Source organism: Fusarium falciforme, chromosome 3 (genome assembly GCF_026873545.1).
Source record: "Fusarium falciforme chromosome 3, complete sequence".
NCBI lineage: Eukaryota > Fungi > Ascomycota > Sordariomycetes > Hypocreales > Nectriaceae > Fusarium > Fusarium falciforme.
The window spans coordinates 1,951,207-1,970,623 of NC_070546.1; the positions used below are offsets into that span (position 1 = coordinate 1,951,207).

A 19,417-nucleotide genomic window follows, 5' to 3' on the forward strand; every position below is an offset into this window, starting at 1 on the left:
TAAAAGCAATAGAGGGATAATCAATTCCCGAAAGAAACTCCAACAATTCCGCTGTCCGCTTCCCCGTTAAACATATCAAGAAACGCACAGTGGCATCCCATCAAAATCCGACTTCCTTATCCATCGTTGCTTCCAACACCACCAGGACATGCACTTTAGATGTAGTACATGGAGTTCTTCAAGGCCTCGTGAACCTGCTTGCTGCCACCGACGCTCGATCCAGCGCCTCCAGTAACGACGCTGTCGGTATCGCTAACATCCGCCAGCTCAGGTCGGTAGGCCCTGGCTCGGGTGCAGACAATGTCTGCGTAGTAGGCCGGAGGGCAAATGCTGACCGCCTTGGTAGCTCTGCCGTAGAGGTAGCAGAGCTCGTGGGTGAACTTCTCAAGCTCGTTGGCCGCCTCGCCCTTGTGCTTGGCACGGAAGATCTCGTCCAGCAGCACCGTGTAGTGAGCCGGTCGGGCCGTGCCCTTGAGGCTGGTGTGCGCCGTCAGGAAGAAATCCCAATACCGAGCCTGTGTGACGCCGCGGTCGACAACGGTGCCGTTTTGAATGTTGCGGTCCTTTGGCAGGTTGTCTTCGGTCGTGGGATAAAATCGCGTCTGATGACGCTTGACAGAGACGACAATGGTCAGCTTGGGCTGTTGGTTCTTGGGGTACATAGAGTTGCACGCAATGCGCATCCGTGGCAGCTCCTTTTGAAGGACCTGGGCGAACTGGCCCTCCGAGACACCATCACGGAAGATGACAATGTTCTCTGGCAGTTGGTTCTTGTTGTGCTTCTTCCAGAGCTCAAGTCGTGACTTGAAGGCCTCGGTCAAAACCTCGTCCAGCATCTCCTGCTTGGAACTTTGCTCCCAAGAGATGGCCGGCCACTGCCCCATATCTCTGTCGATAGTGGCCACCAAGCCCACCAGACTGGGTTGGTCGTCGCTAGTACCGGTAGGCAGGTTTGTCGGGTGTGTGACGTAGCCAACCACCATGGTCTTGCCCTCCTTGATGATGCCAAACTCGTTGCGCAGCTTGTGGTTGACACCACCAGCCTTGAGGTTCCATTTCAGGGCAACGTTAGCATAATAACCGGGATCAGCGTTTTTAAGCTTCTGGCCCTGGACGCAGCTGGTGTGGATTCCATAGGAACATCACCCAGCAACTTGACGGATGAGTACATGGCAGTATCGGTAGAACCGAGAGCAACAAGGATGAACTCAATGTTCTGACCCTTTGCCCACTTGAAGAACTCATTGCCACTGCCTCTCTCAAAGCCTGCGGCGGTGATGACCAGAGTGGGAGCTGGTATCGGTTTGTTGGCAATCCTGATATCCATGGTATTCATGAACGCGGCAAACTCCTCTGCCTTGCTAATAGGAACGACGTAGTTATCTGCGGTTGGTGCAAGGTTGACAAAAGCCCATCGTTGGATTGGCTTGCCGGACTTATAGACCTTGATATTCTTCATGTTCCACGAAGCTCCAAAAGGTCGGACCTCAGTCTCCTTTCTCTTCGCGTCGAGGTAGGCAACCGCAGGTGCAGGGAGTACACGTCCTTGAACTGTGAGTAGAGTCTTGTCGACGGCGATGCCGAATTTTTCCTAACAAGGTCAGCTCATCTGCTCCTCGAGACAATGACAGGCGGGAAAACATACCAGCACTTCACCATCGAGACCCAGAGTCTCGCGTCCCTTCCCAGTGATAGACAAGGCGTTGGCATAAGGGCTTCGGCAGGCAAAGTTGACCATCTCGGTCGACTCTCGACTATTGAGCTTGGCCTTGACTGATTGTCCAGGCTGAATCTCGACAAACTCGGCGGGAACGAAAGTCGGCTTGGACGCGGTTCCGAGATTGAGAAGGGGGTAATTCTGAGGCTGGAAGTTGTACTCTAAAATAATTGTCAGCTTAAGTCTTGTGGAAAGTAGTCATAACAGTGACGTACTTGAACGGTAGTAGTCGAAAACCGTCACGTAGCGATTGTCCAGGTAAAAGCTCACGTTCTTGGGTCCAGGATACTCCCAATCACCGTCAATGCGAGGAGCGTTGGGCCCTGAGAAGCTTCTCGCATTTGAGGCCTTGACGATCCCAAATATGGCCTTGGATCTCCTGACCGTTTTCCCGTCCGAGACTTTCATAGTAACCCAGACACGTGTCTTGGGGAGGAACTTGCTGATCAGGTTGACGTTTTTCTTGGCCCTCCCATCGGATCTAGGTGCCGCATACACATTGAGATTGCGAAAGATCTGATCGCATTTGCCAGCCACCTTGAAGATTCCATGCGTGACGTTGGCATTGAGGAGAAGACGGCCTGTTCCAAGACGCACAGACTGGAAGAATCCACGGGCAGCAATCAAAGACCGACCGAGGTCAGTCGTGATGCCACCGTTCTTGAAGGAGAAGAAACGCGATCTCCCGACCGCGCTGATGTCATTGGTATTGGACCGGGGACCGTACCCAAAGATGACGTTGAGGCAATCGACAACATCGGGAAACTTGGGGAAGTCGAGGGCGATGGCAGGGTCTTGGTCGTCACCAGGAGCACCAAGCCTCTTGGCAGAGGTGCCGCCAGTAGTCGAATTGAGGTACTCGAACAGGTCGTTCATGCGTATTTCGTCGGGTCCATGGATCTCAACTTCAAAGACGTCCATCTTGTCAGCGCCTTCTGCCGTGGCCACGCTGACACGCAGAGTGTTGTCGTTCTCCAGGTCGAGCTTCTGTAGGGAAACCAGCTGCGACTTGAACTCGGTTGCGATGACTAGGGACTTGTCGTTCTTTGTCAGTTGCTTCAGAACCTCGCAAATGACCAAGTGTAGCTTCCGGCCTTTGACATCCCGAGGCTTGGGCTGCTTGGGCTGCTTTCCTTTGCCCTTGGACTTGGCAGCACCCTCCTCCTCGGCGATAATCTCCTTGACCGTAATAGTGTACTTGTAAAGGACGGGGAACTTTGTCTTGATGCCATAGTAATTAGCCCAGAGGGTGACTGGGTTACCTCTGGTACCAAACGCAGGCCGAGCAGGGAACTTGTCCTCCTCCTGAGATTTCTTGGCTCCGAGCTCGAGCTTGCCCATCTTTGAGACGAGCTGTTGGGTAGAGGATGCTTGATGTTGAACCGTCTCATTCTCAAGCTTCGTTGTGGCGGGATCAGGCTGCGGAATAGCTCCGCCCATGCTAGACAAGTCAGTATAACCAAGCAAGAGGTTCATCAGGAGTCGGGGAGAACATACGTGAAGATGAGCGGTTGATCGCCGAATCCTCCCCCTCCTCGGCCGCCACCACGGCCGCCTCGCCCTCCTCCTCGACCACGGTCAAAACCTCCGCGGCCACCTCTAAAATCGCCTCGTCCCCTAGAGTCGCCACGTCCTCTAAAGTCGCCGCGTCCTCTGTAATCTCCTCGCCCTCCACCTCGGAAGCCGCCGGAGTCTCCACCACCACGTCCTCCGTCTCCGCGACCTCGGCCGCCTCGAAAGCCGCCATCGCCTCGACCACCGCCGTCACCTCGGCCGCGACCACCACGTCCTCGGCCCCCACGGCCGCCTCTATCACCTCTGTCTGCCATGGCGGACACGAGGGTACGGGCTCAGAGTATGAGTTGGAGTATGAGTCAAGAGAGAGAAGGTGGGCAAGAGAGTGAGTGACTGATGGGTGTTGTTGGGTGTTGTAGGCAATACCACTTAGGAATGTAGATAGGTGATTGCTGATGTTGAATGTTGAACGGGGCCCCTGAGTGAACGTGTGTAGATGTGTTTTCAGAAGATTAATAGAGAGAGAAAGATGTGGGAGGAGGCAGAAAGAAGGAGGTTTTATTTTGAGAGGGAGCAAATGCTTGCGGTTGACAAGACTGTGAATAACTGTTATGGCAGTGACAAAGCAGTAACCTGCGTCAGCTGGCCGCCAGTTGCAAACTCTTTGATCGCTTTAGGCGAAGAAAGAAAGCCGTTTCCAGCGCCAAATACGAGATTGGGATCAAGAAGAAGGCGGCACTTGAAGAATTGATCCCCGTGGCAGGGAGGACCTGCGAGGTTGGAGGTTATGTTTAAGAGAAAGGCGGGAGCTATCGCGGGGGCTAGCGATCCTAGCCGCCAAGGTGAACCAGGCTAGAGGAACGAATTGCAGGAGCTTGTGGCATTCACGGTCGTACAAAGGAATAGATGATTAAAACAGGAAATGCAGCAGTTGAGACGCACATGGCGGTTTCGCCAAAGAAATAGCCAATGTCGCTGCATAAAGCTCAGGGTGGTCGGCCTCCTGCAGATTTGTGACACCTACCTCTAGCCATGGATCATGAGAGGCTTGCATGATTGGGCTAACCAGGCATTCTGACGACGGTGGCCATCATTGATCGCCGGCTACCCTGGACTGTCACGATGGACCCATGGGAGACATCTCATTATGCAGACTGTCTTATCTTGTGCAGGTTCCTTGCAGATGATACCGGACTCGAATATTACTTTGCCTTCATCACGCAGGAACTCATCGCTTTGAGCACACGTTCATCTCTTGTTCATCTGCATGTTTGCTTCTTTTTAATGGTTGCCCTCTATGCGCCGCCCCAGCCGGCCACGAAACCTGGCCCAATGGTACCCAGCCGCACCGTAAAAAGCAAAGAGAGACGTCACGGACCCTTATTACTGCTGTCTCCTGCAAGGCTAGGTCACGGGCTCGGTAAAGTGACCAGGGAGACCAAACACCTCTCGAACGGCCTGTGATCGGAAAGACCCTGGTCTCCATACCTAGGTAGATATGGGTCCATGGCAATCAAGTTGGACCAGGAAACTAAGAAGATACAAACAAAGCAGTAGAGTATACATCGTACAGTAGCTTCAACTACATCAAAACAGTTCTCCCCAACACTCGTGCAAAATTCAACATCACCCGTAGCCAAGACTCTCCCGGTTACCCTACATTTCTGCCCTCATCCACCCACTTCAAGCCCATTGATTGACTGCCTCCAGGATGTAAGCGACCTCAACCTGCGGGGCTTGAACAACCAAGCGTCCATACGACACATGGCAAGTGTTCGAGCACTTGCAGGCCTTTTACATGTAGCCTCGCACAAGGGGTCTTCCCTCTCGTCCTGGCCCCACAGCCCTGTGTTTGCGAGGACCCTGCTGTATGTGCTCGGAGCAACTTACACTTGGACCTCTTGCGTGCGACGGGACTCTCTGGGTATATCAGACCTGCCCTGATAGCCCAGGGGATGCCATTGACGTCAAGAAAACTGGTTCTGAGCTCTATAGTACCGTCTAGCTTCGTCTCTCGGGAGCAGGATTCGGTGGATTCTTAATGTTGTAACCCTCATCACGACTTGAGCAATGCCCGGCTTCCCGCATGCATCGAGTCAAGGGGTGCTTCAGAACGACCCTTTGACAGGTAAGCGGAAATCGAGACTTCACAGACTACGGATCTTTGCCAACTTACTCCTCTCACTCTCAGACTCCATGTATCTTTCCCACAAGTCTACTGCGCACTACGAGATCATGCACTTCTTCATACAAGAGCTACAAGAATAGTTATCCCGATGCATATACACCACTCTTCATTCATTTATTCCCAGACAACATCAACTACCCTGTCACAAGCCCGCTTGCTGGATCCCTTACGACGCATCGATCGAACCACTAGCTCTCAATAAACAATAATCGGCTTGAACCCAAACCCATTACAAAACTACCATGTGTACCGGCCAGCGAGGCTTCTATATCTGCCCCTGCAAGAATCTGTCATGCCCCAGGAGAGGAGTCGTGCCCCACAGAAACATCATCTACGGGCACGTGGCAAAGATCGAGATAGACACGATTGCCTGGGACATATGCGAGTGGTGGATCGCCAACGGACCCCCTGAGCAGGTCCTCAACCGGTACCTGAAGCCGAGCTGTGTTTACTTTGCGTGGCATACTCTCATGATCAACACGACAATATGTGAAGAGTGTGAGGTTACCTGTGCGGAGAGCAACAGAGGTGGTGGAGGTGGTGAAAGGAAGAAATGAATTATCTGGTGTTGTCCACAACAAACAAAAAGGGATAGAGTGGGTTTCGATTGATTCCCGGCTCTTTGACACTGGTGTTCAGAGCCCAGAGACAATAACATCGTTTCACCGAACACTGAATACTGTTCCGATTGCATTGATACACCGACTATAAAAAGCCGTGATTAAGTTTCTGTCTTCACACATTTCAGTCATCCTCAACTGCCTTTTACATTAACCACTAACTTGACACTCCCACAGCAACACTACTTTACCCAGCCCTGGCAATATGTGCAATGGCAAAACCGTCACTATCATGTGTCCTTGCAGGAACGTAAACTGCAGCTCCAAAAATCCCTACGTGGAAGGAGGAGGGAATGGTCATCTGATAGAGACACTCACCTACATTGAGCCTTGTAAGGCACGCGAGAACAAGCCCCAGCGTCCTGGTACCTATACACGCTGCATGAGATAGTCCGACCAAACGCAGTGGTACGAAGAGATCTGTGAGGTCTGCTACGGAAACGGCAGCCCTGAATTCAAAAAGAAGGGGGAGAAGAAGAACTAGAATAAGACGGATATGAGCCAGTCCACGCCCCGGGGTGGTTTTTCAGGAGAATTGATGTCAACTGTAGGGAACCGCATCTAGTCGCTTAAATCCAACATTTCTCGCTTCTATTTGATCATGTATCTCTCCCCGTGAAGGACTCCGGCTGTGCTTGAAGGTCCAGTGGGATGACAGAGCACAAGATCTCGCCAGAGGACAATGTGTGACTGCCGCAAGGGGAGGGACAACAAGGTCAAGAGACAGGATAGGCCTTCTGACATTGACGTCAGGACAAGAGAACACATAGTATGGTGGGTGACCCATCTTAAATTGTCAAGTTACATGTTATCCTGGATAGAATATTGCCTTAATAACTCAACCTGAAAAACCCTCACATGCCATTATCTGACAATGTTATAACCAACAACGCCAACCCCTCCGCTCCTGTATTCTGATGCTTCATTTGATTGATATCCAAACTGTTATGACTTGACATGCCCGGCCGTTGCGACCTGCAGGATCTCGTCCTCCAGCCCAGAAACGAGGTGCACCTCTATTCCAGCATCCTGAAGCGTCCTGCGGCCCGTGTTCTCCCCAACAAAAGTCTCGGGCTCTTGAACCCCCACATACACTTTGGTGATCCATTGCTTCTGGCGCAGGACCCTCTCGACACAGGGGAGCTTGCCACTCAGGCGCTTGAAGCAAGGCTCGACCGTGGTGTAGAGTGCATGTGGGGTGTTGAATACCTCGGAGAGCTTCTCCTCCTTCGTACCGTGCTGCTCAGCTAGCTTTAACAAGCAGCACTCTTCAGCGTGGGTGTTTCCGGGAAGTTCTAGTGTGTATCCCTCGGCGATGATGGTGTTGTCGTCGAGTCGCACAATGAGAGCGCCCACACGGAAGTTTGTGGGTTTTGGAGGAGAGTTATTAGCCTGGCCAAGCGCACGCTGCATGAAGGCCTTGTGATCTCCAGGCTCTATTGTTGCCATTTTTAGAATATGTAGAGCCTGGCCTGGGTAATTGAAACGAATGAAACAAGAAGATGAGGAATGATGTTGAAGCTGTTCGCAGCTCCCACTTTGGTGGCCGGTGCTTGTAAGCTCCGATGACCGCATGCACTTTAACCAGCCCCACAATTTTTCTCGGAACGCGTTGAGTCGCGTCTCTCGACGAGCACCGACACCTTCAACTCTCAGCTTCACCATCTCATCTACAAAAACGCCAACATCAGAAAAAATGTCGGATTTCGAAGACGTACTGGACAGCGAGCCCCCCACTATTGACCCCTATGAGGTCTTGGGTGTGGAACGGACAGCAAATCCTGACCAGATCAAGGGCGCATACCGGAAGGCCGCCCTTAAGAACCATCCAGGTTGGTCCAGCTCCCATTTGTTGTACGGGAGGACAGACACTAACATCATTCAAAGACAAGGTCCCTCAGGATCAAAAGGAGCAAGCGCACGAGAAGTTCCAGTCCATCGCCTTTGCCTACGCCGTTCTCTCTGATCCCGCCCGACGAAAGCGCTACGACACGACCGGTTCCACGGCCGAATCGATTGTGGACTCTGAGGGCTTCAACTGGAGCGATTACTATCGAGAACAATACAAGGAGTCGGTCTCTGGCGATGTTATCGAGAAGTTTGCCAGGAAGTACAAGGGATCCGACGAGGAGAAGGACGATGTGCTTATCGCATACGAACAATGCGAGGGCGACATGGACGAGCTGTATGAGAGGGTCATCCTGAGTGATGTCCTGGAGGACGACGAGCGGTTTCGCAAGATTATCGATGAGGCGATCGAGAGTGAGGATGTGCCCAGCTTCCCCGCCTACACCAAGGAGACCAAGAAGAAGCGGGCCACACGAGTCAAGAAGGCTCGAGCGGAAGCTGCAGAGGCCGAGGATTACGCTAAAGAGCTCGGTGTGCACGATAAGCTGTTTGGCGAAAAGAAGGGAAAGAAGAAGAAGGGCAAGGGAAGCTCTGAGGATGATCTCGCGGCGCTGATCCAAAAGCGTCAAAAGGACCGCTCAGAGAGCTTCCTCGACCATCTTGCTGAGAAGTATGGTGCCAAGGAAAGCAAGCCCAAAAAGGGCAAGAAGAGGGCTGTCGAGGAAGAGCCCTCTGAGGAGGCTTTCCAGGCTGCCGCTTCCAGGCTGCGGAGCTCCAAGAAGTCAAGACGGTGAAGATGGAGCAAGATGCTGGGCTGGGAATGGAGTTGGGTCTATGACGTGGTATGGAGTTTGGAGTATGAAGACGACTTTCTTTGTATGGATGCTATGATACTAGCCTGGCATATTGCAAGTAAACAAATAATTTATGATGGTTTCTCTGAATAGCACAACCTTGAATGCAGCTCTAACTTGACATGAAATGGATATCTGCTTCATGACAGCCTGTTGAGGCTATGGACCGGAGTACAATGAGCAAACAAGTCAAACCAACCCAATTTAACATGGAAAAAGGATACAATTGATCAAGAATACCAACACAACTGAGCGTACGGACTTGATTGCATCATTTAATTCTTCCTCTTATAGGGTGAGGAAAACATGAAATCACCATCAGTGTTGTTAGTGACAAGGTACCCAGCCCCAGGTTGGCGGGGTTGCTTAGCACCTTCTGCCTGCAAAAGTTTCACTTCACCCTTCCACAACTTCGATTGTCGTGTGACGTCTTTGCCCTTGAGCAGACATCAACCTGACAGCATCGACAAGTTGACGGTGCGCAATGATGAATAATTTGTCGCTCGAGAGAACTCTGCCGTCATGATGCCATGAGCGACCCGGCCAAGCCCCCAATTTACCCCAGGTACTGTTTCCATCTGGCGCCAACCGTGAATACCTGGTGCCTCTTCCGAGTAGCCGATGTTCACGGCCTTGACCAGCACGAAGGCTTCGAAGGTGAGTTACCTGAGAGAGTTGTCACAGAGATGGTCACTGACAGCTAGCAAGGTGAAAACTTTTACTTCTACGGAAATTTGCCAATAAAATGGGTGCGCATTGTTGGGGTGGTTGTCGCCATCGATGACTATGCAGGGCGACGCGTCTACACTGTAGACGACAGTAGTGGCGCCTGTATTGAGTGCACAATCCTCATGTCGGCTTCTCAGGAAGGGGTCGATAGTGCGGCGACGGCGACAGACGCTGCCTCGAAGGTGGATGCAAACCCACTTGCGGCTGCTGCTATCTTGGCCAATATCAATGTTGGAACTGTCGTTGATGTCAAGGGGGGAATATCCACCTTCCGGGAAGAGCGGCAGCTCAATATCGAGAAGATGGTCCCTCTACGAGGCACAGCACAGGAGGTCGCGCTCTGGGAAAAGAGGATCAAGTTCCAGTCTGAGGTGCTGGCGAAGCCTTGGGTCCTGCGGAATAGAGACATCCGTAGATGTCGCAAGGAGGCTGAACGAAGCGAAGAGGAGGCAGAGAGGAAACGCAAACGGCTCAAGGCGATGATAGAGCCAAAGGCCGCCAAGCAGCCGACCAGATCAGCGGACCAAGACCAACGCAGCGAGAGCCAAGAGCCAAGCAAGGCCAAGCGTCTGGAACTACGACAGATTCTTGAGCACGGCGAAAGAGGCAAATATGATGCGCTGGGACTATGAGATAAAGCAGGTTGAGAATGTGAACAAGGGGCTTGTTTTGCTTAGCGGGCGTTCCTGGATAGGTCTGGACTGAGAGACACAGCAAAGACGATTTTTCAGCAATGATTGGCAGGCACAAGGCCATTATGCCCTGCTCCGGAATGCGACTTTGACTTTGAACGTGATTGAGCAGCGTGGCAGCCCTGCGGAGAATTTCCATAGGCTCGGGACTTGGGAAGACACATGGACAGCCTCTAGCAATCGCGGTAAATTGTCTCACCTTCTAACAACTCCCTCTAGTGAATGTCACCTCGAGTCAAGTGGTTGGCTAATAGTTCAAGACAGGCTGCACGGGAGAGTGCCTCAAGACGGCAGACAGACTGACAACTCATCCACCTGACTTGATGTGATGATGGATGGCGAGGCGTCGTCATCAGCATCTGCAAATCGATAGTGTGTCTCGACCAAAGACACTATCCAATTTTTTCCTACGGGGGACCTTCGCCGCGAGTGGACTGGTGTGAGAAGCAACTGCGGCTGAAAACCCTTCGGAAATTCACATCCCCAAAGGAGGCCCTGATTACTTCCGACAGCCGCGATGGCGCGTGTCAGCTTCACTGTGAGGCGTCCAGTGAGACGCCGTGACGCTTCTGTGCGTTGATGATGGAAATTTGGGGGGCGCTCTTAAACCCCATATTCCCCTGGGCTGAGTGTCGGCGCCGGCTGTGGCGAGCGCAACCGCAACGCAACGGCCATGCCCCTATTGAGGGAGGGCGGTTTTGCACAGAATCGATAGTCCCTGAAGCTAGCGCGTGAGCGGCTGCTCTGTGGGACGGCCCTACTGCAGGCACACGCGAAGCCACGGGCACGTCCTCGTCGATATTGGCTCTGGATTGGACGCCCACTTCCATGGAAATGGTGCTTCTCCACACCATCCATCACCAACACTCAGGCAGAGTTCGAGACTGAGGACATGCGCCCGGGACACTTGATCTGGAATGCGCGAGCGACCTTGATTGAGGCTGGGGCTACTTGACAGAGAGAGAAGCTCCTTCCGGATCCTGACAGAGATTCAAAGTGTCTCCTGCCTCGAGCACATGAGCAAGTGCGCGAAATATTGAGGTTAACAATCCATGAAATGGAACCCAAACCCTTCACTGTGCCGCATTCACGCCTCTTCCTTCGAATTCCAGCCAATCCCACTCATTCTCCATCCTAAAATCCAATTTCTCAATTCAGTGTTATCCTTGTGCGCCATCTTACCGGTACCTGAACCGCCCTACGCCTCCATTAACGACTCCAAGTCACTACCTTAGCGAGCATTGCTTTTCGTGGTCGATTCTAGCCTTGGTCTAGCCTCTAGGTAAGCCACGCCAACACATGTTGGTTCATTTCTTCCCGATGGATGCAAGAGTCTAGCCCCCTCTGCCGGGGGGGGCCACCAGACTAGCGATTTGCGCATTCGATGGTATCTCAGCTTGTGAGCATGGCCCTGGGCCGAGTGCATTGTTATATGAACTATGGATCCCCTTCCCGTCAGACATTCTGATTGAGCAAGCCATCGCCTGTCTTGTCTTGCAGAGGTTCCAAACTTCTCGATCAAGGCAGATCCCTTCCTTTAACTTCTTATTCACTTTCCCTTCACCATGAGATCTCACAGGGTTCTCCCGATATGGCTCCTCTGGCTAACCCAGGGACAGGGGTTGACCATCCCCAACACCGACGACAACTCGGCCGATACCTGGCAGGACTCCCACCAGGAGTTCAAGCGAACCATCGCGACTGAGGACCAGGAGTATCTCACAACTTACGCCAAGGACGACATTATCCCGGCTACCGAGACTGTCGACGTTAGCACCAGCAAGGCGCAGACTGGAACTGCCATTGTTCTTCCTTCTCTTTCAGACGTTGAGCCTCATACTGAAGGTTTCATTGTCACCGACCTTTACAACCCCCTTCAGACTGAGGCTCCTATTCTTAGCACCTCTATTTCGAGCCCGTCGAGCCTTCTCAAGCCTGTTGCATCCCCCACCAAGAACGCTCAGCCTTCAGGCCTTTCCAAGATGGCGACCAGCAACGACATTTTCGCCAACCCTATCGACACCAGCGCCCCTCTGGCCATGTTCCAGAGGAAGGCCGACCACCCGGTTCCTCGTCTGGGAATCTCTAAGTCGGGACCCCTCGAGACCAACAAGTTCTACTCCAACTTCTACCTTGGAGACCAGAAGAGCCCGGTTTACACCTACCCTTATGCGCTCTCGTGGGCTGCCGGTGCCGGTGCTGCCGCGAGTTGGGGTATGGCGATTTCTCACGTCGAAGCCAGCCAGCGAGTTTACGGTCCACTTCAATCTAACAAGGCTGTGGAATACTACGTCAACCCCGTCGGCATTCAGTCCATGATCATCTCGGCCAAGGAGCTGGGCTCCAAGACCACCCTGACAATGGACTCTCTCGGTCCTCACTATGCCAGAGCTATGCTTAGAAAGGATAGCTCTTCTGCCCCAGCCATCACCTTCCCTCTTGCTCAGGGCAGTCTCTTCACCACTGCCTATTACAGCGGCGCCACGCCCTTTATCCAGTCCAGCGTCTACTTCAAGAGTATGACTCAAGTGGCAAAGGACCCCAAGACCAACGTGCGCAAGTTCACCTTTGTCCTCGAGGATGGTACCACTTGGCGACTGTATGCGTACAAGACCAAGGGCGATCCTCTTAACCTGACAGTCACCAACAACGGTCTCGCCTCGTCCAGCAAGCCCTTTTATGGCTTGATCCAGATCGCCAAGGACCCTAAGTCGAGCAAGTCCGAGGCAGTCCTTGACAACGGTTGTGGCGTCTACGCGACTGGCATGACCATCAGCGGTTCTGCTGTCGGTACTAAGGGTACTTATAGCTTCAACTGGAGCAAGTCCGGCCACACTTCTGGAAACCTCTGGATGTTTGCTCTTCCTCACCATCTCACCTCATTCGACGCCGCCACCACCGCCAACATCCGGGACTACAAGCTTCAGACTCCCACCAAGGGCGTTGCCACGATTGTTGGAGGCACCAAGTGGACCATGGTCGAGCCCTCGATGCCTGTCAACATGGGCTTTGCTCCTTGGGATCCTTCCACGGGTAGCAAGGGTCTCTCCACCAAGGCAAAGACCACCATCAAGCCCATCGCGCAATCGGAAGTCTCGCAGGACATGATTGCGCAGACCAACCTGGACTCGATGTACTTTTCTGGAAAGGTGAGTTGTGGCTTTGACGATATTGAATCATGATCTAATAAACCTGCATAGGCTCTGGCCAAGTTTGGTACCATCATCTATGTCATTAACAACCTCTTGGGCGACGCTGCTCTGGCCCAGTCTGGCTTGGCTAAGCTCAAGACGGCCTTTGCCAGATTCGGCACAAACAAGCAGAACTACCCGCTTGTCTACGAGAGTAAGTAACACGATTCCAGGCAGACGGGAATAGTAACTGACTCGATCAACCAGCCGCTTGGGGCGGTCTCGTCTCATCTGCGTCCTATGTCACAGGACAGTCGGGCTCTGACTTTGGAAACACTTACTACAACGACCACCACTTCCACTACGGTTATCACATCCTCGCTGCTGCCTACATTGGTTCTATGGATAGCAAGTGGCTTGCTGCCAACAAGGCCTATGTCAACAGTCTTGTTCGTGACTATGCCAACCCAAGCAGCACGGACAAGTATTACCCCCTGTGGCGAAGCTTTGACTGGTACCACGGCCACAGTTGGGCCCATGGCCTGACCGCTATGTGGGATGGCAAGGTGAGCTTGGAACACGTACTCATGATGCTGAGACAAGACACTGACAGTTATGATAGGACCAGGAATCTAGCTCGGAGGACATCATGTCTGTGTATGCCCTCAAGATGTGGGGTCAAGTGATCCAGGACACCAGCCTGGTTGCACGGTGAGTTGGAGATGTTGTTCTTGCAAGGACTCGGACACTGACGATGGACAACAGAGCCAATCTGCAACTGGCCGTCATGACACGGGCTATGCAGCAGTACTACTACTATACCACGGACAACGTTGCTCAGCCCAGCAACTTTATCGGCAACAAGGTGGCGGGTATTCTCTTTGAGAACAAGATTCACCATACCACATGGTTCAGCCCCAACATTGAAGCCATCCAGGGCATTCACATGATCCCCATTCTGCCCCCTTCAAACCTGGCCCGAACAAAGACATTTGTTCAGCAAGAGTGGGATACCTACTTCAGCAGCGGTCGCGTCGACAAGATCGACAATGAATGGAAGGGCATCATCTACGGAAACTACGCGACTATTAATCCTAAGGCGGCTTGGACCTTCTTTACGAGCTCCAAGTTTGACGCGAAGTGGATCGATGGCGGTGCATCAAGGACGTGGTTCCTGACGTACGCTGCAGGTGAGTTTGACTCTGTAGAAGCGGTGGCAAAGACAAGGCTAACGACTGTGATACAGCCCTCGCCGGCATTTAATAGACTGAGGCGGAGTCGAATAGAGGCCGCGTCATGATGGATATCAGGGCGTCGGCGGCCGGCCCTTTCAGGGGTTTGGCCATCAGTGCTCGAGATGAGCAACTGTGTACAAAAAGATGGGCATAGAAGAAAGACAAGATACCTCGACGGACAGAAAGATTTACTTTGTATATTGAAAGGGGAGACAGAATGGGTTTTCTTATTCTACTGGCGTTTAGAGATGGGGAAGAAAGATGGATGGTTGGATTCCTGACCTCGCCAAGACGGGAGGCAGATGCAGTACCTTTGACAAGGTTTTACAATTTCATTTTTTAACTTACTATTCACTTCACATTGATCAATTTCAGTCCAGTTCCGAGACAGACTTGAGAGGATTGGGAGTTTGACAAGGGCCTCGGCCCAATAAGACGCGACGCATGTCGCAAGTTGTCTCGAAACTTGATTTCCTTGGAAGATGGGGCCGAGAGATCGACGACGCCTCATGAAAACAAGCATTCCCGGGCATCCGGGGTCGATAGAGTTCGACGGCCAACCACTTGACGAGGGTGACAGTCGTGCTCTTGGGAACGAGGCGCAGCTGTAGATTTGCGACATGGGGGCGGCAGTTTTGCAGATTTCGATGGATTCTGAGATGGAGTGCCAAGACAAAATGATGTTTAACACTGCCCTGGATGGGGCTGTTTGGTGGAGATCGGCAAGGGGTATTTGACGAAAGAGATGGTGACGATATCGAGGAATTGATTTTCGCTTGAGGGCGTATCAAGCTTCAGTGAACATTGATGGAATTGCCAGAAGGGGATGGACATTAAGCGCGGGACACGGAGAGGTGAAAACACAGCCAATTCCATACCGTGCTTTTTTGTCCCCTGGTAGAATAGCCATGAGATGATATCCATGTGATCCATTGGGGCCCTTGATGAAAGGCCTCTTTTGCACTGCATTTTTAAGCCGTCGCGAGCGGTGCTTGCTTTGTCTTGACGTTTGGCGCAGCTCTATCGATAAGGTTGCCATGGAACCCCAATGAGCTCCGGACCGACGGCCCCGTGATGCGTGTCACAATTGGAATTGGTGAGCTGTTGCAGCCGCAGCGATAATCCCGGCAACGTCGGACTGGACTGACGAGGAAATAAATGTGCGACAGACGGGGACTGCGGGCGGGAGTGGGTAAGCGGACGTTTCCATGGTAAGCTGATGCATATGAGGGTCAGATTTCATTTGTACTTTGGGGCCTCTGCATGTTTTGAGAACGATGACGATGGTGATTGTATTGTGCGTGGAATTCCAAGTTTTGAAGCGATAGCAGAGTCTTTGGTGTCGTGTCCTGGTGGCTGCGACGCCAAGCAAAAGAGATTAAGTCGAATAAGCTTTTTTGCCAACCACGCAGAGGCCACCACCATCAGACACTCAAAAGAAAGAGGGAGAGGTCGAGATTGGCTTGGCGGTTGACGTCTTGTCCGTGGCTCGGTTCACAGTTAAGGTTTCTGCTGAGCCACTGGACGGCCCAACACCAACACGCCTTGCCCTCGCTGGAATCGGCGCTTCCTGGATCTAGACTGGGGCCAAGAAGCCGAATGACTGAGCAACAGTGACAAGCGCAAGAAACAGGCCCCAACTGGAGCTCCCTAGCTGAAAGAAAGACGCTCACCCCTGTACAACATGTCACTGACGGTGGATGCAGTGGGGAACTTAGGGAGCTCTCAGCGGGTTGCGGGCTGGTTGCCGGCCAACTCGACCTCTGTTGACCAATCACGGGCCGCCTACATCAAGCTCCTTCATCAATGTGGGTCGCCGATCTCGACCCATGTCCTACGTCAACGTGGGTTCGAGCTTCCCACTTCCCTCCTTCAAACCTGGGCAAAGGAGGCCTCCTGGAATCTCGAAAGCTCCGTACCACGTTTTTTTCTCTTGCACGTTCGCCCCAAACACCATCTCGAATTCAGGCTGTGCTCCTTCACCGCAGCTGATACGTACGCGCTTTCACACCGACAGAGCAGAGCTACCTCGTTGAGCGGGGTTGATTTGACACTGCCCTCTTTGAAGCAAAGGTTCTTCGCTACGCGCCCTACCCGGCTCGTCCGTTCGTCTTCTCTTCGTCCACTCCTTTCGCCCTCGTGTCACATCGCGGGCTATCTATCAATTTGAATCGCGAGAAGCTTCAGCCGATACGGTAGCCATGGTTTGTGAGTAACCACGACTTTACTACCTACGTATAACCTTTTCGCCTGCATCTCGCGCCGTTCCCGTTTCCAAGACACACAACATAGAGCCGTCTAGAACGTGTCCCAAGTACCCAGGCCCATGGGAGAGATCGGCAACTTGTAAATGTTGCATCTTCCATCCTCTTTATCCATCCCATCGTCCCCCTTCTTCCCATTCCGACACTACAGTACCACACCCCCCAGAAAAACGCCCGACCCCTCCCAAGTGCGAGTCCCAAGTTGCTAGCTAGCTTCCCTCTCTCCACGGGTCGGGGGCGCCACTCACGGGCACAACTTGCACAAGCGAGAGAGAGCCCATATTCGTTCGAGCCAAATCTTGGCCAACCCTTCAAACCCTTCTCCTCCCTCGCTCCCCAATCCTATCCTACGGACACGGGAACGGGAAAGGCAACCGCATCAAACGATACCCCCGACCCTGCAGAGTGAAGCGATCTGAGCCGTCGAATTGAGTGAGTAGGACCACTGGCGAACAGTGTCCATTCCCTTGCTTGAGCCTTGCCTTTGAGTTCTTTCAGCTTTGGGCACTGGCTCTCTTTCATCATTACCCAGGCGTCTCTCCCTCGTCCTGTCATTCATCCCCTGCCCTACTCTCGCCCTCTCTCCATCCCTTTGCAAGCGCCAGCCCCTTCGGGTCATCTTGTCTACAAGCTTCAATTCCGCAGATCACACGAGGCGCAGCAGGCTGGTCCCTTTCACAAACGCAGCCAAGAAGTCCCTTGCTGGCCCAGACCGGGGCCAAGTCAGCCCAGCAGCCAGCCTTGTTCGGTTGCTTTCCTGTTTGAGACAAGAGGTCTTTGTGCTGCTCATCTACCCTCTGCTGTTGGTCCCAAGCATCTTGTCCTGCTTAATTGCTTGTTGTGCCCTCTTGGCTTGTTTTCAATCGCATAAACGATTTCATTTACTGACTATGCCGGTGCCTTGATTCGCCATCAACAGCTCTTCCATCCTTCAACCATTACATCAGACGTCAAATGTCTAGCAGGTCTTCGCACACGGCCGACGAGAACTCGCCGCTCATCGGCAATGGCGGTGCCTCGTCGGCCCTCCAAGATACCCTCGGCCATGTCCATGGCAATGGCAATGGCAACGGCCACATCAGCCTCAGCCGAGGCTCCAGCACCATGACCTTTCTCTTCGACTCGAAGCATACCCCGGGTCTTGATAACCAGAACTTTGCCTTGAGGCATCTCGCCTACTCGTGGCATGTCACCAAGGTGACACTTCTTAGCAGTATGTTTGCGCTCGACTTGAAAACACACTTGGTCGAATGCGACTGACTCTTCATCACAGGTTATGTCAATTTCCTCCTTGTTATGGTTCCCATTGGCATTATTGCCGGCAAGCTGGGCTGGAATTCCACCGCCGTCTTCACTCTCAATTTCTTCGCCATCATCCCCCTCGCCGCCGTCCTTTCGTTTGCGACCGAAGAGATCTCTTTGAAGCTGGGTGAAACAATGGGTGGTCTGCTGAATGCTACTTTTGGAAATGCGGTTGAACTGATTGTGCGACTCCCTGCGAGAAACTTGGGCTGGATTCGAGATGCTAACTCTCTGCACAGGTCAGCATTGTTGCGCTCAAGGAAAAGCAAATCGACATTGTCCAGGCTTCTATGCTCGGCTCGATTCTCTCTAACCTTTTGCTGGTAATGGGCATGTGCTTCCTGTTTGGCGGTATGATCCATCGCGGTCAGACTGGCAATGGTACAGAGCAGGTCTTCTCTTCGGCTACTGCTCAGACCACCTGCTCGCTCATGACACTCTCGTCTGCTTCGCTTATCATTCCCGCTGCTGTATGTTCCCAGTTTCAAACGCTGAAAATCAACCGACTAATATTTGGTGTAGTTGTACGCTGTTCTTGACCAGGGCGGCTCCAGGGACAAGGATCAGAGCATCCTTACTCTGTCGCGCGGAACCGCCATCATTCTGCTTCTCCTCTACGTCCTTTACCTCGTCTTCCAGCTTCGCACCCACAGCAACCTTTTCGATGCCGAGAACCAGAACGCTGGTGGCGAGGGCGAGGAGCCTGAGGAGCCTACCCTCGGCACTGTCAGCGCTGTCGCCGTCCTTGTTGTCACCACTATCCTGGTAGCCATCTGCGCCGACTACCTCGTTGGAAGCATTGATAACCTTGTCGAGACATCGGGCATCAGCAGGGCCTTTATCGGTTTAATTTTGATCCCCATTGTTGGAAACGCCGCCGAACACGTTACCGCGGTTGTTGTTGCTGTCCGGGACAAGATGGACCTGGCTATGGGTGTTGCCATTGGCTCCAGCATCCAGATCGCTCTTCTTGTCACTCCTTTCCTTGTCATTGTTGGCTGGATCATTGGCTCTGACATGAGCCTTCACTTTGAGACTTGTAAGTTTTGGACAACCCGTAGTTTTACGAAGTGTTGGATTCTAACCCTGTTACTCCAGTCCAAACTGTCGCCTTTTCCGTGTCCGTTCTTGTCGTCACCTACACCGTCCAGGACGGCAAGTCCAACTATCTCGAAGGCGCTATGCTTCTCGGTCTCTACGCCATTATCGCCTTGGCCTTCCTCGTCACTCCTAGTGGCATCATCGACGGCAAGATTGGCGCCTAGATTATATCACCCGCTCAACCTTTTTCCATAACCGATATTACCACACTTCAACCATGT

The 19,417-nt window shown here is 52.7% G+C and overlaps 6 protein-coding genes across 6 annotated transcripts; 4 read left to right on the plus strand and 2 right to left on the minus strand.

Moving 5' to 3' along the window:
• Nucleotides 1–155: 155 nt before the first annotated feature.
• NCS54_00392800 (Hypothetical protein) lies at nucleotides 156–3,546 on the minus strand (the record flags this gene model as incomplete). The annotated part of the gene is made up of 5 exons (XM_053149483.1): nucleotides 156–1,109; nucleotides 1,160–1,591; nucleotides 1,646–1,878; nucleotides 1,933–3,158; nucleotides 3,215–3,546. 5 exons carry the CDS (start codon nucleotides 3,544–3,546, stop codon nucleotides 156–158), a joined length of 3,177 nt encoding a protein of 1,058 aa, XP_053005458.1.
• Nucleotides 3,547–6,985: 3,439 nt separating this feature from the next.
• Nucleotides 6,986–7,489, minus strand: NCS54_00392900 (Hypothetical protein; the record flags this gene model as incomplete). The annotated part of the gene is made up of 1 exon (XM_053149484.1): nucleotides 6,986–7,489. The coding sequence occupies one exon, from the start codon at nucleotides 7,487–7,489 to the stop codon at nucleotides 6,986–6,988; it is 504 nt and encodes a 167-aa protein (XP_053005459.1).
• A 226-nt stretch (nucleotides 7,490–7,715) lies between these two features.
• On the plus strand, nucleotides 7,716–8,682 carry NCS54_00393000 (J domain-containing protein; the record flags this gene model as incomplete). Its single annotated transcript, XM_053149485.1, has 2 exons — nucleotides 7,716–7,872; nucleotides 7,928–8,682. The coding sequence occupies exons 1-2, from the start codon at nucleotides 7,737–7,739 to the stop codon at nucleotides 8,680–8,682; spliced, it is 891 nt and encodes a 296-aa protein (XP_053005460.1). The 5' UTR covers nucleotides 7,716–7,736.
• A 590-nt stretch (nucleotides 8,683–9,272) lies between these two features.
• NCS54_00393100 (Hypothetical protein) lies at nucleotides 9,273–10,103 on the plus strand (the record flags this gene model as incomplete). The annotated part of the gene is made up of 2 exons (XM_053149486.1): nucleotides 9,273–9,399; nucleotides 9,451–10,103. 2 exons carry the CDS (start codon nucleotides 9,273–9,275, stop codon nucleotides 10,101–10,103), a joined length of 780 nt encoding a protein of 259 aa, XP_053005461.1.
• Nucleotides 10,104–11,728: 1,625 nt separating this feature from the next.
• On the plus strand, nucleotides 11,729–14,557 carry NCS54_00393200 (Endo-1,3(4)-beta-glucanase; the record flags this gene model as incomplete). Its single annotated transcript, XM_053149487.1, has 6 exons — nucleotides 11,729–13,312; nucleotides 13,364–13,508; nucleotides 13,562–13,860; nucleotides 13,917–14,005; nucleotides 14,060–14,484; nucleotides 14,541–14,557. 6 exons carry the CDS (start codon nucleotides 11,729–11,731, stop codon nucleotides 14,555–14,557), a joined length of 2,559 nt encoding a protein of 852 aa, XP_053005462.1.
• A 2,173-nt stretch (nucleotides 14,558–16,730) lies between these two features.
• Nucleotides 16,731–19,360, plus strand: NCS54_00393300 (Vacuolar calcium ion transporter; the record flags this gene model as incomplete). Its single annotated transcript, XM_053149488.1, has 6 exons — nucleotides 16,731–16,737; nucleotides 17,713–18,006; nucleotides 18,067–18,278; nucleotides 18,335–18,565; nucleotides 18,618–19,134; nucleotides 19,194–19,360. The coding sequence occupies 6 exons, from the start codon at nucleotides 16,731–16,733 to the stop codon at nucleotides 19,358–19,360; spliced, it is 1,428 nt and encodes a 475-aa protein (XP_053005463.1).
• Between the last annotated feature and the right edge of the window lie 57 nt (nucleotides 19,361–19,417).